The sequence below is a fragment of the Acipenser ruthenus genome, chromosome 2 (genome assembly GCF_902713425.1).
Source record: "Acipenser ruthenus chromosome 2, fAciRut3.2 maternal haplotype, whole genome shotgun sequence".
Classification (NCBI taxonomy): Eukaryota; Metazoa; Chordata; class Actinopteri; order Acipenseriformes; family Acipenseridae; genus Acipenser; species Acipenser ruthenus.
Genome location: NC_081190.1, coordinates 66,966,627 through 66,994,192, shown reverse-complemented (window position 1 = coordinate 66,994,192; position 27,566 = coordinate 66,966,627). Strand labels below are relative to the sequence as shown.

The 27,566-nt window shown below is 39.1% G+C and overlaps 1 protein-coding gene across 8 annotated transcripts in view; it reads right to left on the bottom strand.

Annotated features, from left to right (window-relative positions):
* The window catches only part of LOC117408987 (GRB2-associated-binding protein 1-like), an 87,129-nt gene that overhangs the window by 6,957 nt on the left and 52,606 nt on the right, over window positions 1-27,566 (bottom strand). For 4 of the 8 annotated variants that reach the window (XM_034014477.3, XM_034014479.3, XM_058999294.1 and 1 more), the window contains exons 2-9: window positions 22,635-22,929; window positions 14,677-14,890; window positions 12,276-12,907; window positions 10,754-10,848; window positions 6,211-6,523; window positions 3,881-3,970; window positions 2,576-2,669; window positions 807-930 (exon numbers count right to left, since the gene is read on the bottom strand). In XM_034014477.3, coding sequence (XP_033870368.1) covers window positions 807-930; window positions 2,576-2,669; window positions 3,881-3,970; window positions 6,211-6,523; window positions 10,754-10,848; window positions 12,276-12,907; window positions 14,677-14,890; window positions 22,635-22,929 — 1,857 coding nt within the window. The remainder of the gene's footprint in view (window positions 1-806; window positions 931-2,575; window positions 2,670-3,880; window positions 3,971-6,210; window positions 6,524-10,753; window positions 10,849-12,275; window positions 12,908-14,676; window positions 14,891-22,634; window positions 22,930-27,566) is intronic. The other 4 variants (XM_034014478.3, XM_058999295.1, XM_058999296.1 and 1 more) reach the window with 3 other exon arrangements.

Genomic DNA, 27,566 nt, shown 5'->3' with positions numbered 1-27,566 from the left:
AACTCTATAATAAGCGTGTGTGTTTATTTTAATAATAATAATAATAATAATAATAATAATAATAATAATAAACAGCAGAAGAGGTGTCCTTTACTTCAGGGGAAATGAATAATAAGGTAGGTTAAAGACATAACACAAAAGAAAAAGATAGAAATGAAGATTCCAGTGCTGGTCCCAGAAAGAGAAGCTGGTAGGTTGAAAGCTGGAAATAAAAACAGAGAGGTGATGAACCCTTGTTTCACTCCCGCTTATCTAGACTGCTCTTTAAGAAGGGGGCCTGAGTCTCTTGCTCACTCTTTCACCAAACTCAAGGTGAAACATATATCAATAATAGTGCTGCCTTCATTCATGAAAGGTAATTGCTAATCGCGCAACGTCATCTAACCTTGAAAGTTAAAGTATGTATATATTGAAGAGGAATGGGAATAAGACTCCCACTGCATAACAGTACAAGCCACGCCCGTCTTTAAACATAACCCAGGCCAAACCAACCAGTGATGTAACTACAGTATTAGCATATACTTTAATATTATGTTAATGAGAACCTACTTGCAGGTAGAGTGTATGCAATCACCCTATACTTAGACACACACTCAGTAAGAAGTCTGACCAATAAGCTTATAGTATACCTCGAATGGATCAAATTGATATGTAATATGAGTTTTATCCATCCCTATTGAACACTTTTATACATGATGAAGAAAGAAAAAAATGATTTGTTTAAAGTATGTTTGAAAGTAAGAATTAGAAGAAAAAAAAAAGTAGCAGAGAAAGAAAATAGTAGCAGTGTAGCTTTGTTTACATACTGGTTCGTCTGCAGACTGACTAGAGTTCATGGCTACATAGTTTTCGTCACTGTCCTGGGAGTCAGTGCTGGAGGCAGTACTGTGCACCGAAGGAGGTCTCGGAGGCATAGGGAACCTAGAAGAGCTAATTAGCAGGAAATATTTTATAAACAGCACACCCAGTAAATCACCTGTAACATGACATTAGATGAAAAGCAGACCGATGCAGTTGTAAAACATCCTGCTGAGCAGGTTGAATGGGTACAGAAAATGTAATTACACAATAACAAGCATGTCAGTGACATTCATCCCATGCCATGCCTGTGAAGTCAAAATCAGTAACAAGAAAAAGTATACCACTGTGACCTATTTTCATTATAAATCACATGTAAAAATGTTTGGATATGTGCTTCTCTAGATAGGTGAAAACTTTACATCTGGACAGAGAGACAGGGTGCACCCATATACTCCCATTTTTTAATTCTATCAATAACCTGTGCTAAAGGCTCCAAACAAATTGAATAAGCATTCTCTAAATAAAATTATCAAATAGAAGTGTGACACAGACAGGCAAAAAGCATCTCTTTTCCCTTGTACTCTGCTAATATAAATAATGTGCTTAGGAATGTCCTTGGCAAGTTCTAACACATTTAGATAAGCATGTCTCTAGGTATAAAAAAATGTAAGTGCAATACACAGATAGTCGGACCAACAGACAAACACAGATTGTGATCCACTAAAACAAAACTGTGCTAAAGAAGGTAGTTAGAAATGGTTCTCTAGATGTAAACCTCAGATGTGTGACATACAGTACAATTGCACATACTTTGCTTCTCTTGATCTCCAGAAATGTGCTTTTGCTTCTTTTGCTCTCTAAAATGCTCACAAGAGCTCAACAGTACTTATTAACTAAAACGCAGGTTGGTGGTCATCATGGACCCATTGGAGTAAGTGAGCCCCCCGGTTCAATAACCAGGTCGGGATGACACAGCCTAGACACACAGTAAGAGTCCACTGATGGTGACCAAGGGGACCTGTGTTTGCCCCACAGATACTATTATTGAGAATTCTGCTGATACCTCGATGAAGGACACACTCAGAGTAAGTCAAGTATTGCATGCATTCAACTGTTCTAAAGATAACTGGTTTTTGGTGGTATTTTATGCAGTGCAGTTTTTGTTAATTAGTGCTTTTAGGGATAACTGCACCACAATTAATATATACTGTAGGCTGTACAAAAACAAATAACTTGAAATAAATGAAAAGCAACAGTGAACATGAGCATTGCACTGCTTGTGTTTTATGTTCCCTCCATTTCTAAATATAAACCTAGACAAGGAGTTGCCAGTGAGTGGCATATTTGGCTAAAGACTATTCCTAAGTTGAACTGTGTATGATTGTTTATGCTACAATATAACACAAAGGTCATTAAGAGCCTTGTGTGCAACAGATGCCCATGATTGATGGGCATCAAATTGAAAAGTTCAGTCATTCACGGCACAAAAAAACATGACCAGGTGTAGTGTGGCTGATCACAGGCAAACATACTCGGGAGAGTGTATTGGTTGGGAGGGGGGCATACCTATAAAGGGCTCCTATTTCAAAAGTAGTAGTAAAGGTCTAGGAACAGATGACAATGCAATACATTTTAAATAAACACTTCTATTTAGTGGCAACCCAAACCAAACTGAAGACCACTCCAAACCACGCAGAACTGGGATACTGCATCTTCACTGGGTTTGCTCCAGGGAAAAAATAGTTATAAAAACAGATTTAAAAAAGAGACTTACTCTCGGGCAAATGTTCTGGTCACAGGTGATCTGACTGGAGCCTGGAATTCCTCCCATTCTGGCATAGGTTTGATTTCTAGGGGAGCCGGTTTAACTATCGAAGTAAAACAGGCATGGTTACTATCACAGGGTTGTACTGTATGTGCATTCATTAAATTCATTAATAAAAATAAGTAACTGAAAGCACTTTGGTTTTTATGGCTCTATTGCAGATTTCATTTTAACTTGTATCAGGTTGAGCAGTGGAAGCCTGCTGCCCTATTCATGGTCGTACCTCACATTAATGTAACATTGTCACAAGGCCCTCATTGTTTTGCTCTTTTTGATCTTTGTCACTTTCTCTTCCTACGCGAGTAATAAATTGTATCTGAGTTGAGCTTTACAATACACTGCATGTATATATCACCAATGGAGTTTGGAAATGTTTCCCCCCCAAGAACAGCAGCAAAACAGTATTGTGAGATAAGAGGTAATGAAATGAAAAAAATAAATACAAATAAAACGGTGAGAGCACATTTAACCACAAGAAAATGATCAATATTGCAGTGTAATGTACTTTAAACCCATAGAAAGGTGTTCATTTTCATTATAAAAGTTAATAAATACTCAAACCAATGGGCATGCAATTTCAAAGATGTCATTAAAATGTCAGGTTAAAACGTGGTAAGAAAGAAACACATTTACATAGCTATCCTATGTCCAGTAGATGGCAGTATTCCTCTATTCTAAGAAACTTGAGGTTTATCCATTTAAACACTGTCAACCCTAAACCAAATTTGCCCAAGTTGGATATTGACTTAATTCTGAAACTGTTCTAAAACTAGTGTTTGGAAAGACATTATTTGTTTGGTTCATCAAGACTTTTTTTAGAATGGCTAATGACTTGGGGGAGGTCTGGTTTATTTAAATGATCTAAAATAACAGTGGTGGATTTAAATATCAATGTAGATTAAATATATGTCAAAGCTACGGAAAACAGCATCTCTAACAGTGCACACAAGTGTCGTTGTAGTACATGTAAAATGCAGGAGGGGCTCCTTTAATGATTTTAAAATGGAGCAGTATTTATATTTATAGAAATTGAACACAGCCCCATTATTAGTATCTTTAGTACACCTAACACCTAACTTGAGCAACACGTTACTTTAGATGATCAAACATGTTAACACAAACAAAAAATCCTAACTCTAATATGGGCGAAACAATTAAACGGTAATGCATGCAAATTCCAAGTCATTAAATTCATTTTTCAAATCATTTGCAGAAAAAAAGCCCTTTATAAATGCAGTTCTGTTAAGTACATACCCTTGAATCGTCTTGGGAATTCACCTACGGTTTGAGAGTCAGTTCGCTCTAAACCATGCGGTTTAGCTCTTATTATTATAGGGCTCTGACCTGATTGGTAAAAGAAGACTTTCTTGTTATAAGATTTTTTGAATGGTCAAGCTGAATGTTCACTTTGAACCCCATGCAATTGTTTTTGTTAAGGAGACGGTCTGGCTAAGCACAAGCAGCACCTCAGTTAAAAGGTACTCAAGCCTGGCCTGTGCAATGCTCATGCTGGAGGTTTAATGCATAATCTCTACTACATTTTCCCAACAATAGCATGCCGACCCTTCATGCCATGCAAACAAGTTCTGAACAATGGTTAACAAGGGCATACAAAAACAGACTTGTAAGAGTTTAAAAATATATAAACACAGATTGAGTGAAATACAAATATTCCTCACATTGCCAACAGTGGCTTTTCTTGATGTATGCCCCCCCTTCTCACATATACAGCATTCTCCCCTTTGTCCAAACCAGGCTGGTTAGCACATATGCAAATCTCTCTGATATATCAAGTCCCCAAAGAAGAAAGAAACAAAGAAAAAAAGAAAGAAAGAAAGCCACCTTTTACCAAGTTAAGCCATGACCCTGCTAGCACCCCCTCCCACCTGACCTCCCATTCAGCCACAGTAAACCAAGTGCAGCTGCAGCGTACAGAGATTACCATAAAGAACCAAGCAAGAAATGCAGAGAATAGAATTGACACCCTTCAAAACAGCTGTTAAGCATACAGGCACAAGGACGTTTCCAAAGGACAACAAAACAGGGACATTTATTTGACATTAAAAACTTCAGACATTTCAGAATAAAAACATAGAACAAAAAAAACGTCTTATTGGGCACATCCATAATGACATTGGTTTAAAGAAAAAAAAAAAAAAAAAAAAAAAAAGCTTCCTGTATGAGTCAATGGTTCAGAAAAATATAAAAACATACAGTACATATTCCTTCTAGTTCTATTTAAATTCAGATCTTTATTTTTGTTTTCACACATTTAATTAGACTGCCTAACATGATGGATCATATACCACAGAGTCATGCACTTGGATTTGCAATAATTTAAACATGACGCAACAGTAGGGAAATACATGTCTTTCCAGTTATCCTTGACAAGGATCAGAGGAGTCTGAACTGGTAGTTCAGAAAAAAAGGCAACCCCAAGCTTGCTATATTTTCAACTTGGAAAAATTGAAAAAGGAGGCGTGTGAATACATAACTACATTATATGTTAAAGACAAGGAAAGGTGGAAAGAAAAACATGGTTTTATTTTCTTTAGAAACAAGTAAAGCACACTTTTTAAACTGTACATTTTGATCAAGAAAATAAAAAGCTGTATCGTAGGACATTGGTTTTGGACAATAAAAACTGGAAAGCCACTAGCTTTTACCTCTAAAGGCGTCAAAACTATGACGCACTTGAAGCATGAGCAATGTTCACAACTCATTATAAGATCGTACTCCGTCACAGTTTCTGATCTTTAAAACTGTGACATGATTCAGGACAACAGCCAGTGTCTGATCAAAGGGTCCTTTGAGTGTCTGAAAAACAAAACCTGCATGAACTTTTCAAGACATCGAGGGCGGGGGAGGGGGTTCTTTGGGACAAGGCTGAGGCCACAAAGGCACAACACTGAGGCAGCCTGTACTAAAAGCTCCCCACAAACAAAATGTTTTTAGTTGGAGCTACACACCAAATCAACCCCCCTTCAGTCAGCAAAACAAGAAACAGTTTCTTGTTCATTCATTATATTCTATTTATACTGGTTATGAGACTACAAAAGCAGTGTTTCATTTCAGCTGCTCCATTCAACTGAATTGAATGTCTGAACCACTAGAATGGTTATGCAACCATTCTTATTCTTTATATAAAACACGGGATGGGCTAAACGATCCTCTTCTGAAACATAACAGTGATGATGATAGAATTGCTTTGTCTATTGCAGTCACTGCTTGCTTTGAGGTGCAACAGGTGTCTGTTCATTATGAATAATGTGAGAGGCAAGTGTTTAATATGAACATGACATACTGTATGCAGCAGCAATAACTAGAAAAATAACACCTATACAGACTAAAGGGATACTTGTAATACATTATTTTACACTTTACACAGCATAAATTTTAGATTTGAGTTGCTATCGGAAGGTTTTCAGCTATTTACTTTCTAATAGGGCAGCTAGTATGTCACTTATTATGTAACAACAGCAGCAACATTTAAAAAAAAAGAACAAGTGACAGAAGGGACCATTCAGAAGACAAGGACAGAAGAACAGACAGGTCTTGTGAATGCACTACAGCAGCGCCCTTACCTTTTCGGTCAGGTTTCAGGTTCCTGTCCACAGGGGGCGGCTGACAGTCGCTGATGAGAAGCGGTCTCCTGGGCGGTGTCTTTGGACTGGAGCGAAAGCCCATGTGAGCTGGGGGCGGGACCTGCTTCCCCAGCGAGGAGAACTCTGTAGTCCCAGGAGTCATGGGCATGTAGTTGGCCTCTTGGATGGGCTCAGAGAGGCTGCCGGAGTGGTGATGGGAGGGGGAATTGGCACTCATGTGAACGTAATTCTCGTCCATCTCTTCGGTCGAGGTGCAGAGTCCGCCGACAACAGCCACCATGCCCTTGTTCTTCTGCAGTGCAGAATAACAGCAACAGAGCAAGTGTGAGAGGAGGCATTCTCACGAAAGAAAAAGAACTTGCATGATGTAGCAAAACAGTCAACAACTTTTATAAACTGTACAAGAAATAGTGTGGTCAAACAGCACTGGCCAGAATAACGTGCTACCACTGTGTACTGGAGTTCATTTTGGATTAAAGCAGTGCAGTAACTTCGGAGTATCATCTTTTTAGCACCAGCAGCAGTGTCAGCTTTGAAAGGTGTGTGAATATGGCTGGGAGACGAGTACTGTGGCAACTGGTCCTCCGCACTCTGCAAATGTAAGGAAAGCCAAAACTAACCAGGATTTGGGAGGTTTGTAGAGCTATGGCCAAATGTTGTGCATCACCTAGAATTATAGGACTCAGACAATTTAAAAAAAACAAAAAACAAAAAAAACAAACAAAAAAAAAACACTATGAACATAATTCAGATGTTTTATTTAACACCATTCAATCAAAGAAACTACAAAATGATATCACAAAATTCTACCGGAAGCCATAATAGTAGTACAGTATTTCATGTTAGATTTTTCCATTTTTGTCAGTTTTTCGTGCAATATATGGGAAAACTACAAAGCGGTATGTAATTCAATATGTTAACGTAACATTATTCTGCAGGTTTCATTCAACTTTATGAAGCAAAATGAGATCATTGTACAGGGTGATGCAAAACCTTTGGCCATAGCTGGAGATGTACGCTGTTACTGCTGTTGATACACAATAAAAAAAATAAAGAATCAAGCACGAAAATCAACAAATAAAAATAAAAAACAAACCTGAGAGACCAGGATCAACTAGGCGATGACAACGCCCAGACAAAATTCAAAATAAAGATTCAGACCTGGGGTCACTTACAATTGTAATTGTGCAATTCGTTATGAATTCCAATTACCATGTAATTGTAACTGTAGTTGAACCTTGGCACACCTGTATAATTGTAATTCTACTACCCACATGATATATATATAGATTATCTATATATATATATATATATATATATATATATATATATATATGATGGTTATCTACCCATATCGGCCGATACAGATAATAAATAGACAGTACAGGTAAACTACTAGAACAAGACATAGGGCCTATAAACTGCTTTATAATTATAAATGTTAAACAGTTAACAGATATAATTTACTTGTTGCATTTCAGAAAATGAATACAAAGAATAACGTAGTATTATATTGTGTTCTAGTCAGCAATTTATACATTTAACAGTCACAGTTATACACAACAGTCACACAAAAATAACACTTTGCATTTGTACAAGTAAAAACACTTCTGTAGAAAAAATATATAATGTGACATTAACTTTTATAGCCACTTGCTGTCAAACATTGCGTATTATAACTTCGACCTATAGGCTATGCAATGTCAACTACAACACCGTTCGTTAAATTCTTATTTTAAGCATACACTGCTTAAAAAATGCAGCACAGCTAAAACTGTTCACTTAATCAAAAACAAAAAGATGTAATGAAAATATCCGGTTACAAAATTCAGTCAAACTTGAATTTGTTACTAAACAAGATGGCACAGTAATCAAGTCCAGCTTGAACATGCCGCCTAATACACCCGCAACCAATGCAGATTAACATAAACAGAGCAAGATAAACAAAAATTACAAAATGTAATTCCCACTTAATGTTTAGAGAGCCCACAACTCCTTGGATATTAGGGCGATTGTTGTGCTGCTGCTGTAGTCATGGTTTTAAAAAAAGTGCTTCTCAGTGAAACTGTTTACGTTCAAGGATTTGATCAAGTGAGCTACAGAGGAGGACCTGAGGTGATGCCAAGTTGCCAAAGAGAGAGAGACGGAGCAGAGACATCGCAGAGGCAGTTTTGTAACTAACCGCGCATCGATACTGCATTTGAACAATAATTTGCCTGTTTAATACTATATTCTTACGAATAATAAATACCCTAATATTTATTACAGTTTTGTCAGCCTGAAACCAACTACAAAGCATTACTTAGGGTGAATGTTAGTCTGGTAACTGTATAGGCTACATTTACTCTAAACTATAAATAATAATAATAATAATAATAATAATAATAATAATAATAATAATAATAATAATAATAACCATACATATACTCTAAACTATGAAAAACAACAACAACTTAAACTATCAATGTTATTTAGGATTCAACCTATTTATTTATTTATTTTTTTAAGCATCAGAATAATATTCTACTCGCAGTTCATTGTTGGATTTAATGTAGCAGCAAGTCTGTTCTGCACACAACTCACTATCCTATTGTTGTCTTCAGATTAAAAAAAAATAAATAAAACACAATTATTTTGAGACGTATTTACTGCATTTTGGTCACACGTTACACAGCACTGGGAAAATGAGTGTCTCAGTGTTCTTGTGTCATTTTTAGTAAGCGCACCTGACCAAACATTAATTTCTGTGCTGGAAGAAATTTAAGCATGAATATCGGTGTACATTATTGGCTAAAATAACAAAAACTACAGATAACCGTTTGTGTTTTTTTCCCTTATTACGGTGCCATGCCGATAGGCTACCGATTATCGGTGCACCCCTGACGTTGCTCCAGCGTGTTTCCTAATTTCATCTTGCCATCTTCCCGGAGGTCTTCTTGGTCACTCTATATCTCTTGGGATCCAGTCTAGTATCTCCTTGGTCCAGCGATGATCTGTTCTTCTTGCTGCATGTCCGGCCCACTGCCATTTCAGTTTTTTCGCTCTTATAATAACATTGCATACTTTTGTTTGCGCTCTTATCTATTCCTTCCTTTTCCTGTCTCCTTGTTATTTCCAGCATGCATCTTTCCGTTGAGTTGTTTGTAATTTTTTGCATTAAAGGTCGAGGTCTTGCATCTACTATGTTATTCTTGATTCTCTTGTGGACAATGAATCCAGCGTCTCCTGTTCGTCCATCTGTAGTGCCTCAATAGAAGGCAATCCAGCCTCCAGGGAATGAGGGCCATGTTTTTGTCTGTGCTTTCATCATGGAGGGGGTTGACCATAACTCACCACGCTGGTCAGGCAGGTTGGTGAGTGCCCCTTCCACTTTGGCCGAATATGTTACTCAAGCTTTCACAGCATGGTTGAACCTACCAGAGTCAGGGGAGCCCGCTGTACTTCGTCTTGAGAACCCGTTGTGACCCTCCTGCCACTTTGAGGCAGTGGAAGTTGGACTTTAGGAGAGGTATACTTTAGGAGAGATGATTATATATATATATATATATATATATATATATATATATATATATATATATATATATATATATAAAATCAACAAGTACAGAGATATATCATCATCAATATCATCTAGGACTGGAAGACCCAAAAAGCTGTCTGACAAGGATGAGCAATACTTGAAGATAATATCCTTAAGGAATAGAAAGAAAACAAGCGTTAAATTGACAACAAAACTGGCAGAAGGCACAGGTGTCGTTGTCCATCCATCAATAGTACAAAGGTCACTCTTAAAATCAGGACTTAAAGGATGTGTTGCAGTAAGAATACCTCTGCTAAGAAAGGGGAACTAGACTAAAAGGCTAAAATATTCACAAGAACACAGAAAAAATACTATGGAACAATGGTCAAAGGAGCTTTGGACTGTTGATAGATGGACCACGACACCTGTGCCTTCTGCCAGTTCTGTTGTCAATTCAACGCTTCAAAGCAACAAATGTTGCGACAAAGTCGAATGAAACCTGCTGAGTAATGTTACATTAACATATTAAATTATAAGGATGTCTGCTAATAAATAAAATAAGTAAATAAATAAATAAATAAATTACATACCGCTTCGTAGTTTTCCCATATACTGTCAAAAATGGAAAAATGTGACATTTCGAAATCTAACATGAAATACTATACTACTATTATGGCTTCCGGCAGACCTTTGCAATATCCTTTTGTAGTTTCTTTGATTACATGATGTTAAATAAAATATCTAAATGATGTTACTTTTTAGTGCAATTGTGATTATATCGGTAACTGTAATTACTGCAGCATAATTGTAACTAACTGAACAAAATTGCATTGTAATTACAATTTCACCAAACAATTCTGATTAGATTTCGGACTTTGTCCATATTTTGTTATTTTACAAAATGAAGCAACTTTATTATTATGTTGAAACATTGTGTATGAAGTCTGTTTGGATATGAATATTACTTCTTGCTATTAAAACTAATATTTACCAGGCACTTACTAGGTAGTTATTGAAGCTTTCGTTAAGGTCAAGAGAACTACTTCTGTCAGTTGGAAATGTTCTTGGGATATCATAGCAATCCTGAGGACCATGATCTGGAATAAGCAACATGTTTGTTAGTAAATGTTGCTTTACACAATTCTGCAATTAGACTGACACCTTATTTGTCTTGTGGTTGTCAATGATTATAAAAATCGCCCTAAACATCACATTGTACTTTGCTACTGGTAATGAAACTGGCTATTATGCCAACAATAATATTACTATGCTAGAAGCACTAAAGGAAAAAGAGACACATACAATTTCAAATATATATATATATATATATATATATATATATATATATATATATATATATTATATATATATATATATATATACACACACACACACACACACACACACATACACACACTGCTGTGCAAAAGTCTTAGACATGTTGCATTTTTCTACTCTGAAGCATTATAACAACCTTGACTTGCATAAACAAGGAAAAACACTGAATGAAATAGCTTGCATCACTCGATATTCAAGGTGTGATATCCGAAGCATAATCAACAAGTAGAGAGAAACATCTGTAATTGACAAACCCAGGGCTGATAGGCCCAACAAGCTGTCTAACAAGGATGAACAATACTTGAAGATAATATCCTTAAGGAATAGAAAGAAGACAAGCGTTGAATTGACAACAGAACTGGCAGAAGGCACAGGTGTCGTTGTCCATCAAATCAACAGTACGAAGGTCACTCTTAAAATCAGGACTTGAAGGATAAGTTGCAGTAAGAATACCTCTGTTAAGAAAGGGGAACAATACTAAAAGGCTAAAATATGCACAAGAACGCAGAAATTGGACTATGGAACAATGGTCAAAGGTGTTTTGGACTGTTGATGGATGGACAACGACACCTGTCTGTCTTCTACCAGTTCTGTTGTCAATTCAAAGCTTGTCTTCTTTCTATTCCTTAAGGGTATTATCTTCAAGTATTGCTCATCCTTGTTAGACAGCTTTTTGGGTCTTCCAGTCTTGGGTTTGTCAATTACAGATGGTGTTTCACTGTACTTGAAAATAGAGTGATGCGAGCTATTTCACTCAATGTTTTTCCTTCTTTATGCAAATAAAAGGTAGTTATAAAATAGTAGAAAAAATAGTAGAGAAATCATACACATATCCATATTCAATTACATATAAACAAAACAGAAACCAAAAAAATGTTAGATAATGTTCACTACAACACAGTAAACTGATTTTGTGTTTTGAAACTGTATACAATTTGATCAAGGAAAGCATCATTCAAGAAACCATCAGCATTTCAGCACCAGATGTCACTGTGAAGCAAGTTACATAGAATCGTGTCACAATTAGAGGTAAATATAAAAACTATCAAAATATGAGTAAAATTAGTTGCTTGGTGCTTTCAGGCGCACAATGCATATATTAATAAACATTAGTACAAATGCAAACCTTCGACTACTTAATAGAAAACATCAATACAACATCTATGCCACAGCAAAACACACCGACCTTTCCACAGACGTGAGGAATCCACTGTGGCGATTGTGTTGCTGCGTAGTGACTTCACAGGTCCAGTGGGGACGCAGTGGTTGTTGTCAGTTTCAGAGAAGGAGCGAGGGACAGAATAAGTCTCGGTGGGGGATCGCTCAGGGACTGTCACAGAGGGTTTAGGGGGCCGGGGCGGGGGGACGTCTGGGAGGGAGGCAGACTGTCCCACTACCACCTCGGGGCAAACAGTCCTAGGAATCTGGTAAGTAGAGCCTCCACCTGGCGTTGGGGGAATGTCGTAGCTGATGGAGAATTGCCGCAGCTGTGTCTCCACTGAAGACTTGCGGGAGGGAGTGTTAAACACATAGATGTCCTCGTTGTCAGTCACAGGTGGGGAGGAGGTGGCCTTGGTGGGCAGGAGGACAGGGTCCTGGGAGTAGCTGTGGGGCAGGTTGTAAAGGCTGGACTCAGCGGAGATAGACGCAGCCCTGGAGGGAGGGGAGTCATAGAGAATGGGCTGCGGGAAAAACCCATTCACAGAAGCGGGTTTGGAGGAGGTGGGGATGGCGGAGGCTGCTGGGGGCTTGTGTGACGGGACATTGTCGTTGCAGTCTGTCTCTGAAGACGTGGACTTGGAAGAATCAGCGTGGGGCCTGAAAAAAACAAAATGTTTAGAAGATTAATTAAAATCAGTCAAAGAAATACACTGTACCAGACAAATATATAGTCCTGACGATTGAAACATTTTTATAACCCGTTGAACTTCCTTTAGTTCCTTTAACCCGGACCTAGACTCCATCGTTGTTTTGCTTATGCTTCACATTGAATGCAAAAATAACGAAGAAAAAAGGGCATGTAATCAGTGAAGCCCTGAATATATACAACTGCTGCATTCCCAGAGCTATGCAGTTACTCTCTGAAGAGCAGCTTCCACTTCATGAAAGAATCAGGGAATTAGATGAATTTGGTAATACGTATCATGCACGTCCCTAATAACAACAGCACCAAATATTATGTAGCAGAACAAAATTAATAAGTAGGTTGCAAAACAAAACAAAAAAACCAAGCAATGGAGTCCTAATATGAGCATAAATAATGAAAGAAAGGATGACAAACCATAACAAACTGTTCCAGAATAAGGAATAAAACTAGGCCGCAATTGTGTGTGTGTGTGGAGGGGGGGGGGGGGGGGGGTACATAAAGAAGACATTATCATGCATATAGAAATATGTATAACACAAGGGCAAACACATTGATTTGTAGACTGTCCTGTGGTAAACCGCAGAAAGTCAATTTTAAATATATGTTTACCATTTACTGTATTGGCAGGATCATGCAAAAAAAACAAAAAAAAAACAAAAAAAAAGCATTCAGTGTTTAGTAAAAGAGACAGTTGTATACCCCCAAGATAGCCTGACCACGTAGCTTCTTTATTTTCTAGTGATGACCTGTTTCATCACAGTTTTGTCAGCTACAATTATCAGGTACACCAACCAACATAATCAAGAAGTCGTCGTCCCGTCCCCATCCCCATTCCCTACAGATTCACACAGCATACAATTTGAAAACAAAAAATTGTTCAGTTCCACATCTACAGCAATTGTGATTTTTTTCATCCTGTCTGATCTTTGCCTTTTCAATGTGCAGCACCATCTGCAATTTACTCGATCTTCAGTTTTCTGTGTCAAAAACAATTCACAGTATCCTGCAACCAAAACCAAGCATAAGCTACAAACTTAAGCTAAAGTTTCTAAAACAAGATGGATGAGTAAAGTTAGTGTGTGTGTGTCTTTTGGTCTACAACACACCGAGTCAGATCTGTGTGCTTGTGTTAAAATCACTGCACACCAAAACACATTTCCAGCCCAACCACTGGAAACTCACGGGCTTGGCAAAGGGACTTTTTTGCTCTCAAAGTCTTCCAGCAGCAGATATTCTTCTTCACCCTCCTCTGTGGCAAAAGATGATGCTTGACTAGTTTGTGAACAAACAAGAGCATCAGTGATTTAAGTATATATATATTTTTTAAAAGCACTTTAACATAGTTCTTATTTTGAATTAAGAATACGGAGACCTCCAAAAATGTTTCTAACACTCATCACAGTATTATGTTCCACAGCTGCTATCAGCATGCATTTTGATAGGTTTTGATAGGTTTGGATAGTAGGTAAATTCAGACTACCAGGGTTCAGATTAGTGAGAGACTTCTCTGTCTGCATATTCCAAATTGAAGAATAAAAATCAAGACTAAAAGATCTTCAACAGAAGATGCGAACATTGCTAAGAAAATGGAATTAAAATCTTGGCTAGGCCTGCTTTAACCTGTGGAAATACATTATGATAAATAAACTCCTAACTGAAGCTTTTCCCATGTTGCTGTTTTTGTTCCGATGTGTTGCCCCCACCCTGGGCTCCCTCTCACCTGGCTGGCTCAATCTTCTTGCTTTCACAGTTGGACAGCCACAGGTAGTCCTGGGGTTCCTCCTGGCTGGACGAAGACTCCGGGTGTCGGATGTTGACGGGCTGATAGGGGGGCGGCAGGGAGCTGATGGAAGAGGTGCCCATCATCGGGGGGTTTGAAAAAAGTGGCACCTCCACAACCGTGTTGCCAGATTGGTTTGAATGTTTCCCTGATTCTAGAAGGAACAAAAAAATATATATTTTTAAATATGTTATATGTACAGTACTGTGCAAAAGTTTTAGGCAGGTGTGAAAAAATGCTGTAAAGTAAGAATGCTTTCAAAAACAGACATGTTAATAGTTTATATTTATCAATGAACAAAATGCAAAGTGAGTGAACAGAAGAAAAATCTACTTCAAATCCATATTTGGTGTGACCACCCTTTGCCTTCAAAACGGCATCAATTCTTCTAGGTACACTTGCACACAGTTTTTGAAGGAACTCGGCAGGTAGGTTGGCCCAAACATCTTGGAGAACTAACCACAGTTCTTCAGTGGATTTAGGCAGCCTCAGTTGCTTCTCTCTCTTCATGTAATCCCAGACAGACTCGATGATGTTGAGATCAGGGCTCTGTGGGGACCATACCATCACTTCCAGGACTCCTTGTTCTTCTTTACGCTGAAGATAGTTCTTAATGACTTTCGCTGTATGTTTGGGGTCGTTGTCATGCTGCAGAATAAATTTGGGGCCAATCAGATGCCTCCCTGATGGTATTGCATGATGGATAAGTATCTGCCTGTACTTCTCAGCATTGAGGAGACCATTAATTCTGACCAAATCCCCAACTCCATTTGCAGAAATGCAGCCCCAAACTTGCAAGGAACCTCCACCATGCTTCACTGTTGCCTGCAGACACTCATTCGTGTACCGCTCTCCAGCCCTTCGGCGAACAAACTGCCTTCTGCTACAGCCAAATATTTCAAATTTTGAGTCATCAGTCCAGAGCACCTGCTGCCATTTTTCTGCACCCCAGTTCCTGTGTTTTCGTGCATAGTTGAGTCGCTTGGCCTTGTTTCCATGTCGGAGGTATGGCTTTTTGGCCGCAAGTCTTCCATGAAGGCCACTTCTGACCAGACTTCTCCGGACAGTAGATGGGTGTACCAGGGTCCCACTGTTTTCTGCCAATTCTGAGCTGATGGCACTGCTGGACATCTTCCGATTGCGAAGGGACGTAAGCATGATGTGTCTTTCATCTGCTGCAGTAAGTTTCCTTGGCCGACCACTGCATCTACGGTCCTCAACGTTGCCCGTTTCTTTGTGCTTCTTCAAAAGAGCTTGGACAGCACATCTGGAAACCCCTGTCTGCCTTGAAATTTCTGCCTGGGAGAGACCTTGCTGATGCAGTATAACTACCTTGGGTCTTGTTGCTGTGCTCAGTCTTGCCATGGTGTATGACTTTTGACAGTAAACTGTCTTCAGCAACCTCACCTTGTTAGCTGAGTTTGGCTGTTCCTCACCCAGTTTTATTCCTCCTACACAGCTGTTTCTGTTTCAGTTAATGATTGTGTTTCAACCTACATATTGAATTGATGATCATTAGCACCTGTCTGGTATAATTGTTTAATCATACACCTGACTATATGCCTACAAAATCCCTGATTTGAAGGCAAAGGGTGGTCACACCAAATATGGATTTGATTTAGATTTTTCTTCTGTTCACTCACTTTGCATTTAGTTAATTGATAAAAATAATCTATAACATGTCTATTTTTGAAAGCATTCTTACTTTACAGCATTTTTTTTTTACTTTACAGCGTAACCTATGTTGAATTCATTCTGCATTGTCTGCAGTTCGGAAGAGATGGCTATTGCCAACTTAAAGAAAATTAAGAAACTAAAAAACTTTAAAAGCAAATAGATTCCCCTCAGCCCAAGAACAATAAGGGATGAAAGCAATGTTGAGGTGTCTGTGCTGCCTTATGGCATAGACAGGGGGGGTTAAAATAACTGCACAGCTTTTAAAACATTCTCTGTGTTGCAGGAGTGCTGCAGCGCTACAGGCCATTGAGTTTCCCCGACTTGCTTGGTTGATCAGCTTAGACGACATGGGAAGTAAAATTTATTTTTAAAAAATCACTCTCTCAAAACATCTCTTACTTACCCTAAATAAAATGTCAAAGAAACTGAAGCAACAGTCATATCTATTTGCATTTAGATTTGGAAAATCTACATCTGGCCAACTCTATGAAAACGAGAATGTAACTGAAGATGAGAAGGAGGAGCTAAAAGAGTATTTGTATTTTAGCCAGTAACTGGAAAATAAAGAAATGTGTTCACTTCCCTGGATTTTTTACATACCGTATTACTTTGAATTAACGCTGCAGCGTTTATTTCAAATTGCTAATAACATCTGCGGTGCTTATTCAAGGGCGGCGGTAATTAGAATTACTACGGTTTTCGAAAGGCATAATTTCTAATTGCGGTATTTGAGGGAGGCATTGTGACAGGGAGCCGTGTCGCTGGTTCATGGAGTGTGTATGTGTGTGCACCTTTGGGAAAACAGCTGCGATGCACAGCAGGAGATGTGTTGCTAAGCGACCATTTGAGCAGCGGGATGGGACAGGTTGTGGCATTGAACCCACGAGGCAGACACCACGTCTGAAAAACACCCCACTTGTATCTGTACTGGGAACGGGTGGACGGTGCTCTGGCATTCTGCAGGGTATCAATGACCCTGTTGGAAAGCCCCAGACGGCTCAAATGTAGCCGTTTAAGGGCCAAACCCAGAACTACAGGCTCGATGGGTCGGAATGTCATATGGTCCCGTGCCTGACTGAGTAGGTCGCGACGCTTGGGCAGTCTCTACGGCTGGCTGCTCGGGAGCTGCATCAGGGTTGAAAACCAGTCTCTCCTGGGCCAATAAGGGGCTACTAGGAGCACCTTGGGCCGGTCCTGCCTAATTTTCTCCAGACAGCAGGAGCAAGACGAGCGGTGGGAAGGCATATAACAGTTGCCTTGGCCAGTGGGTCCCTGTCTCCTATTATGGAAAATCAGAGGGGACAGTGGGTTGATTACTGGGAGGCAAAGAGATCCATCTCTGGCCTCTCGAACCTCTCCCAAATGAGGCTCACCACCTCGGGGAGAAGCCTCCACTGAAGTGTTGGGGACTCTCCTTGAGAGGAGGTCTGCCGCCCAGTTTGTCAATCCCGGACAGATGTATTGTCCGTAGTGAGAGAAAGTTCTTGTGTGCCCAGAGCAAAAGCTTGCAGGCCACATGATGGAGACTGGGAGACCTGAGGCTGCCCTGGTGGTTGATGTAAACCACCACTGCTGTGTTGTCTGTACGGACAAGCACATGTCTCCCTCAAACCTCCTGCAAAAAGGTGAACTGCCTGCAGCACTAAAACATTGATGTGGAGACCCTGCCAAGGGGGTTTCCACACACCTTGCGCACCCCTGCCATTCCACACAGTGCCCCAGCCCAGGCTGGACACGTCTGTGATGACAACCTCCCTTCTGGTTACACTGCCGAGGCCTATGCTGAGGCATAGATGGGCAGGCTGTTTCCACAAAGAGAGTGCCTTTAGACACTGTCAATAGGCAGCCGCGGTTCAACGCGGGCTGAAAAACCCTGTTGTTGAACCAGGCCTGCAGAGGGCACATGCACAGGAGACTCAGTGGAAGGGTCTGGGAAGCTACCGTGAGCGCTCTGTTGAGCTATAAGAGCTCTAAACAGTTGGATATTCTCTACTCTCTGCCGTCCGACAGGGTGGACAGCATGGACCTGGAGTCCAAGCACACTCCTAGATAGGCTGTCTGCGAATGTGTGAGCTTGCTCTTCGCATGATTCACTGTCAAGCCCAACCGTTGAAGGTGGCCGGTGACATGTTCCGTGTGGGCTGCCTATGCTGGAGACTGGGCATAAATGAGCCAGTCGTCCAGATAATGGAGCACTCCGATGCCTTTGGTGGGGTTGCACTGGGGGTTGCAGCAGTGAACTGGGATAAAAATAATAATTGGGCATTCCAAATTGGGGAGAAAACCAGGTTAAAAACCCTTGGTGATGACTAAATTTAAAAAAAAACAAAAACAACAACAACATGGCTCAATGACTAGCTGACCAGAAAGTATAAAAAAATGTATTAAAAACCCATTAGGATTATATGACTACAACCTTATCTTGTTAGTTATGGACCTCACAAGAAGATCGGACTAACCTAAGTTTGTAATTGTTCTCGGTGCATTTACTGTATGTGCTGGGGCCGTCGTGGTATAAAAGCTTATCCCTTTATTGGAGAATTGCTCTTTTAGAACAGCAGTAAGTTTACTCTGGAGCCCTGGTGGCCCAGGATTGCACCCCCAGGCATAGGGAAATTCATTATATATGTTACTCCAATTTCAAAATATTTACTGTGCAAATTAGATGAGAGGTATGTCAGCCCTTTTTTTCCAGCGATGAATAAGTGTTCTCTGTCAGCAGCTAATATGACTTCTGTAACAACTAAAGCAGTAAACACCTTGCTTTAAAAAATTAATAATCCCACGCAATTTCCTCAAGGACTCAAGCTAGAGGTCTGTTTGCAGCTCCCTATTCATCCCCTATCCCCAGAGCACATTCATTGCTCTTCAGCAGAATGACTCTGACTCATTCCCTCAGCAATGCAATCTCAAGGCTTGTCTTCTCTGTTTGCTTGTCTTGTCTGAACGCTGATTCACTCCAGCAGTGGGATAATCCATTCTCTTAATCACCACTCTCGGCAAAGGCAGCAGCTTCCAAAATAATAATTTCTTGCTGAATTCAATTTTCATCGTGTCACAGATTACACTGGCTTGACATTTAGAAGAACACGCATGTGTGTGGGAGGGGCCAGGGAGTTGTGGGGTTGTCGCTTCTAATTTTACCCTAACCTTTCAAATGCTTTTAGAATGAGGGCTTGTTGTTTTGGAATGCCTCAAGGGCACCTTAGAGTCTTCCCTATGACTAATAGAATTTACACAAGGTGTAATATCTATTTTCCTTCCATTGTCTATTCCTTCAAATTACTTACACTGTAATACACTATATATTTGTACTTATTTTTATATATTTTTTTACTTTTTGAGAAAAGTGCAAAAACAACCACCACCAATCCCACCTGAAAAACAGAAGAGATAAGAACATAAGAAAGTTTACAAACGAGAGGAGGCCATTCAGCCCATCTTGCTTGTTTGGTTGTTAGTAACTTATTGATCCCAGAATCTCATCAAGCAGCTTCTTGAAGGATCCCAGGGTGTCAGCTTCAACAACATTACTGGGAAGTTGGTTCCAGACCCTCACAATTCTCTGTGTAAAAAAGTGCCTCCTATTTTCTGTTCTGAATGCCCCTTTATCTAATCTCCATTTGTGACCCCTGGTCCTTGTTTCTTTTTTCAGGTCAAAAAAGTCCCCTGGGTCAATATTGTCTACACCTTTTTAGGATTTTGAATGCTTGAATCAGATCACCGCGTAATCTTCTTTGTTCAAGACTGAATAGATTCAATTCTTTTTGCCTGTCTGCATATGACATGCCTTTTAAACCCAAGATAATTCTGGTTGCTCTTCTTTGCACTCTTTCTAGAGCAGCAATATCCTTTTTGTAATGATGTGACCAGAACTGAACACAATGTTTTAGGTGAGGTCTTATTAATGCATTGTAAAGTTTTAACATTACTTCCCTTGATTTAAATTCAACACTTCTCACAATATACCCGAGCATCTTGTTGGCCTTTTTTATAGCTTCCCCACATTGTCTAGATGAAGACATTTCTGAGTCAACATAAACTCCTAGGTCTTTTTCATAGATTCCTTCTTCAATTTCAGTATCTTCCATACAATATTTATAAAGCACATTTGTATTGCCTGCATGCAGTACTTTACACTTCTCTATTAAATGTAATTTGCCATGTGTCTGCCCAGTTCTGAATGCTGTCTAGATCATTTTGAATGATCTTTGCTGCTGCAACAGTGTTTGCCACTCCTCCTATTTGTGTGTCATCTGCAAATTTAACAGATGCACCAAATAGTTCAGAATAATATCCTGATTGTTCTCTTATTAACAACTGAAGGAGAAACATAAGCTCTTTTCCTACCTAAAAGTCAATCACTGAAACTTTGTATATTACAACTGTATGTTGAGACTTACTATTGTATATCTCTTCAGAGGGTACTCCCAACTATCTACTGTTTTGCAAACAACATCTAATGCCTTTTCTTTTTATGACAGATTACATATCCAATGGGCTCACATATTTTCAAATTGAAAGGAAGGGAGATTCATTCTAGGCTAGGTGTTATGCAGATGGTGGGGACATAGATCTGACTGGAAAGCTGTTCATAAAGCCAGTTCCCTATGCAAAAGCAGCAGAGGTGCCTTATTTACTGTGCCATTGGTTTATTACCCCCTCCACTCAGATCACCATCTGTCCTCTCAGGGACATACTCAATTACTGTAAGGAAGCAGACATAGGCGTGCTATAGAGAAGCTCAGCTCTCAGGTTATAACACATTGACTTGGTAAATAGTTATATTAAACTAGCTGAGAAAAATGTATTGATTTTTATCATATAATTGAGCAGCATAGGTTAACAACAACAATTTAATGAGAAAAAGAAAACAGTTAGACACAACGGTTCCTCCATTGATCACACTTTGTTATACATTTAAGTTGTTTTTGGAAAAATCTATACCTTGTTAAAAATCCTTGTAGCTTTACTGTGCAGACAGTCATGATGACAAATACTGCCAGGTTAAGTCACCCCCAAATCACCTCTCTGTCTTTTTAAAAAATTATTTATCTGATGTTGCATTGCAGTTTGATCCGTTTTACAATGAATTTAGTAAGACGTACCCGAGTGTGTTCCCTGTACACTATGGCTATTCAAGCTTGTATTAAAACCTGGAATGGGCGAAACGGCTATGCAATAGGAGTCTTATTTCCATCCCTTTGAAGCTGCAACTACCGCCTCAAAAAAGATGCCCTTGTCAGATCAAAGAAAATGAATCTGAAAAAAGCAATATTAAAGCAATACAGTTTTATCTTACAACTCATTCTCCTAGGATACAGAGTTGCAATATGTAGAGCCTCCGGCTTCTTTGAAAAGCCTGCTGACCTGTCACCCGATAGCTCTGCTGACAATACACAGACCTCAAGAGATTCGCAGGCTGCATATTAATCACAGCCAAGCCATTGCTAAACCCACTGAGTGACTTTATTGCCTTCTATAATACAGATATGTAGTGATATCAACAATAAAGATATCAAAACCCAATGAACAAGAGTTTTTTTATTTTTTTAAACATTATATGGATATGCTGTTGACAATGCTGCTTTAGCATCTCTGACTAAAGATAGTGTGATAAGCTATATATCTCTTGATTAACAAATTCTGGGTTAAAGTTCAAATCAAACCACCCAATCAGGCGCAATAGTGATATCCTACTACACTTAGATGTGAAATTGAGTGGTTTGGCACATGGCAGAATCTGAATCTGGGTGCTCCAAAAGCCAGCACCAGCACACCAACACCTGGGATGGAAACAAGACTCCTATTGCATACTGTAGTAATTGTATCAATTTAATCTGCTCACTGCTCTAAGCATAGTCATTAGCATCTGCCATGGAGAACTGATGTCAAATAAGGCTGATGAGAAGGGATGCTTGTCACCCGATTCCTGGATTCATCAAACACAGGAGGAGCATGCCACTAGCAATGCTTAAACCAAGTTTCATTAAAATTGAATACGTTCTTCTCTAGATAAACAGAATTAAAAAACATGCGGATGGACAGAAGATTTATAAAATGGTATTCATGAAAAGATTAAACCATACCAGTTTTGCAACAGTGCATTTAAATACCCTGGTATAAGAGTACCTTTTTTGGGGTGGAAATAGAAAGATAAACAATAAAACTAGCATTAAATTTAAAAAAATCCATTAGGAAGAGCTGAAAAAAGTGCTTACCTTCATCAGTTGGGTTAAACCCGCAGATGTCACATATGCACCTAACCCACTTGTTCATCTCCTCTTCCGTGTCCGCCACCAAGTAGAAGACCCGGTCAATGGTCTTGATGTCAAATATGAAGCTGTGCTCGAGGTCCTTCTTGTTGAAGGTCAGTCCAGCGTCCACTTGCTCACACAGGTTCAGGTCAATGACACGTATGGGTTTCTTAGTGTGGTCATTTTTGTAGTACTCCAGGACATCCGGATCCCCCGTGAGTCGCCCACTGCGAAGAACAAACCACCGCTTCTTCCATGCCTAGAGACGGGGGGGGAGGGGGGGGGGGGATAAAACAGTAAGAAAAAGCCAGCACTGAAATGCTATCAAAGTAGATAACTATACCTCCTGTTCTAAGTAATGGTCAGAGGTCACTGTAAATTGTCAGTAAAAAAAAAAAAAAAAAAATTCTGTGCAGGTGAAAGAGAATCTACAAGATGTTGGAATGTCTCATGAGGCACCAGAGTCCAATCTTCTATTTTCTAAAAACCAAAACCTGTTTTCCTGTGTTATGTAGTTGTCTTGCCTACAGACTTACAAATTATTCCCCAGCATCTCCATTAAATACAGTAATTTTATAGACCAAACCTACATTGTAGATGTGCCTAAATATCAAGGGGTGAACTGCTTAACCCTGTGTGAATCCAGAACACACAGACTTCCTGACTTCGTAGTTTCAAAAAAAGTATCAAATGTTACATTAAAAACCAGTTCCAAACACAGTAAAACAATGCAGATTAACCTGGCTATAATACTACATTGTAGTTTTAGGACTTTGATATTGCAAGATGTTTTTAGCTTGTTTTTTTGTGGAATTTCCTATTTTTTCTGCTTGCTTTTCATCAAATAAGGATTCTTTGTTATTACACCAAGGATTAGCTCAGAGCATCACCACATCCCATCAGTAAACAAGTAAAGTGAACAAACTGAAATAAACATTGAACAGGAAGGGTTCTCCAATGCCAACCAAAACACACCACTCTTGAAATATCAAATAAATTATGGTACGGTATAGTACAGTACATGTAATAATTGTAACATTCGCTGTAAACATTCCCGACTTGTAACCAGAAAGAATGTCATGGTAATTTCCTTCAGGATTATCAACCTTGTACAATCCAGCCGTTTTTCAACTAGTCAGCAACAACGATGAAAACTTAAATCAACTCACTTTTTCTCACAGAAAACAAAATTTTTTATACAGTTGGGAACATACAGGTTTTCTGACACAGTACATGGCTCATTTAATTATTTTCAACATCCCAAACAGTTTTTAATTACGTACCATAATCAATTTGGGATAAAGCAAAGTATTGTTTTTATTTTATTGTTGGCTTTTATTGCTTATTGTTACTTCTTCTAATACAGTATTTGTCTGTTTTTGTCTATGTAAAGTACATTGGGCAATTTATCATGAAAGGCGCTATATAAAAAATAAATAATTCATTGATTTAATTTAGGTAGAATATGCCACTACTGTATTGCAGAGCCATAAACCACCTTCCAGGGCAGTCTTCTTAAATAAAGAATCTCTTCTTTCGAGACAAACAAATGCTATTCTCACCAGCTGTGAACTCACAAGGGGAAAATGATATGCTGCACTGTAATGCTGTGATTGTCCGTTTGCTGCCTTTCAATAGTGTAGCTCAATTTCAACAAGGACTAAAACCATGGAAGCTTGGGTAATTGTTAATTATTAGAGGAGGAAGACATCTTACATAAATGGCAGAATCCTTAGCTACACACCCCATCCTCCTCACCAACACACAGGTGGTAGGCAGCAAGGAGAATTTAAACCTGTGACCTTCCAGACTTGAGACGCATACTCAAACCAACTGTACCACTGTGGTTTCTTTTATAAACCGCCACACATTCCTCAACAGAATACATTTTTATCGAATCTGTCCCAACATAAAGATAAAGTTATTGTTGGGACTTGTAGTGTTCCTGCAAGCTTTCTTTAGTACCGTTACTCGCAAAATGAATCATGCATACAGGAAAAAGTACCCACAGAAACATGGCAGATGTGGATCCATCCCCATATGTGTGACTGTGTCATTTATTATTTAAATTGAAATGCAACAATGACAGCCGCTTGAGATGAGCACATCTTGTGATTCAAGAGTGTCAGTCTTCGGGGACAGAAAACAAATGAAAAACATTGAACAATGTCCCACAACCATGTATAGTTATACAATAGAATTCCTTGTTTTGCCAATTACTGTACCTCTTCTTTGTCTTTGGGAGAATTCATCACCAGAAAGAACTCCCAGAGTTTCCATTTAGTTTCAGCTACAGGGACCCAATATTGGCACTGGGAGTCAAGCAGGCAAAATCCTGCATTTGCAGCAGAACCTACAGTACAAGCTCAGCTACAAACATTACAACATTTCTGAGTAATTTTACACCCACCTTTTCACACTGCACTTGGCTAAACAAGACAAGACTTGACTCAACAACCTCTGTGTAATGTACAGTAGTCACCCTGCACCTCAGATGAAATTAAACAAAAAGGGCATTGCTCCAGTACATGACAAAGCACTTTACACTAGTTTCAGATTTCCTCAAGATTTACTTTAGTTCTCCACGCCCAGTACTTATTGAGACACAGTACAGGTTTAATGGATGGTCCTGCTCTGAACAGCTGCTTCAATTGGAGTGGTTGTCTCTGCCGGTTAGACCCAAAACAGTATCCTAGACAGCACTCTCACTACTGAACACAATGCAGGAGGACGATAACATGTTACTAGATATCATGACCAATGTTTAAAACAGTCTACAGTGACGCACTAGGTGATGGAATGCATTTACTAGTGAAAACCAATAAGGATGTCAAGGCTGTTAAGACATGTTTTGTTTTAAATGGTTCAATGAATGAGCACTCTTCTGGATAACCAATAAAAAACAGTACTGTATTGTGTGTTTCTGTGTTTTAGCTTGTACTATTATTATTAATATTTTTTTCCAGCATACGTCTTTACCTGCGTTCAACTGTGCACTCTCCCTGTACAGATAATTCACCTGCTGGCAGAGGGAGTACAGAGCAATTATTGCAACATGCTCATTGAATTCTGCCCAAAAGCACAGAAGAGTCATTTTATGGTATAAAACATCTGGCCTAATTTGACCCATTTATGGCCTATTTCTTTGCAAACTATAGGATGTCATTTATTGTGATACGTGTATATATAAAAAGATTCACCTAATGAAGTCTAGACAATATCGTTTTTGGACTTTTTTTTTTTTTTAACAATTCCGCTGTAAAGTACATCATGTTGGTACTAAAAAAGCTGACCTTTACTGCCAGGTTGCAATTCAACACACAGTTAATATTGGAAACATGGCCTTGAAACTGTGACGGTCATACACAGCAGACTGCAGATGCTACATGAATCATCCAGGTAAGTGACACACTGTACTGTGCTGAATTCATTCTAGATAAACTCAAAGCTGTGATAACAAAAAATGCAGAACTGATTCCCAGGGTTTACCATAAAAGTGAAGCAGCATTCACCAGGAAATTCGGTGGCACAACGGTCCGAGAGTGTGACAAATCAAAACAGACGCACACACATGATACGCCAGAGTGGATATGTCTCTTATGCAGTAAAAGGTTAGATCGTGTACAGAGCAAGCCCCTTGATATGATGTTATAACAGTAATAAAGGTTGAGGTGCCGTGAACAAGATTTGCAATTTCAATCCAATCAACACAATTGGCTGTTTTGTTACTGTTGTCATATGCCATTAGTACCTGTTAATAGTAAATAGGTATAAGTAAAAGCAAGGCATGTATTACTACTCCCCAATTCCTCAACAAATGCCAGAGCCAGGGGTGCCAGAAACTAGAAGGGGCAGAACCAGAAAATAGCTGCAGACTTTCTCATGCCCTAATTATCAAACTGAAATGGGGAGGGGGAAAACCATCCACTGAGTTTAAAAGGATAGGGAAATCACAAGAGGAGCAGCAGCAACAATACATTCACACATTATTGCACATCATAACGTAAGTAAACCAGTAACAAAGGGAACCTAAATACAGCATGTTGACCACAGTTGGCAACGATTAGGGGATTCCTCAATCTTAAAAGGAGGATTCTTTTAGATCACTGATGCCTTATGCATTACAGCACATGCATACTGAAACCAGTGACTTCCTTAAGCTACTGGTTTCAGTGAAAAGTTTAATTGCCAGTAGCAAAACAAGTTTTCCCATGTTTTGCTAAAAATTCATACCCTGACAAGGAAAATTAAATTAATAGCTAGTTGAAGCACCTTTAGCAATAACCGCTTTTAAATGATTAGGATATTAGTCAATGAGCTTTTGGCATGATTCTTTAGTGATTTTTGACCATTCTTCAACACAAAATTGTTCCAGTTTATTAGAATTCCGAGGACTTCTCTTGCGCACAGCCTTCTTCAACTCATACCAAAGATTTAGATCGGGACTTTGACTAGGCCATTCCAGAACCTTGATTTTATTCTTCTTTAACCATTCTGAAGTAGATTTTGATGTGTGCTTTGGATCCAGTTGCACTTTTAACCAAGTTTTGTAGCGGAGAGTTTCAGATGATTGGCCAGTATCTTTTGGTATGCTATGGAATTCATTTTACCATGTATTGGAACTAAATTTCCTGTGCCATTAGAGGAAAAACAGCCCCATAGAAGGATAGTACCACCTCCATGTTTTTCTTTGTACACCTCACCAGACTTTCTCCAAACGTAACAACTATCAACATGACCAAATAGCTCGATTTTTGTTTTATCTTTCCACAAAACCTTTGACCAGATATCCATCATTCAAATGCAGTTTTGCAAACTTTAAGCGACTGTCCTCTTGTTTTCCCAAGAGTGACTTTTTCCTTGGCCTGCGACCATTGAGACCTTCACCATGAAATA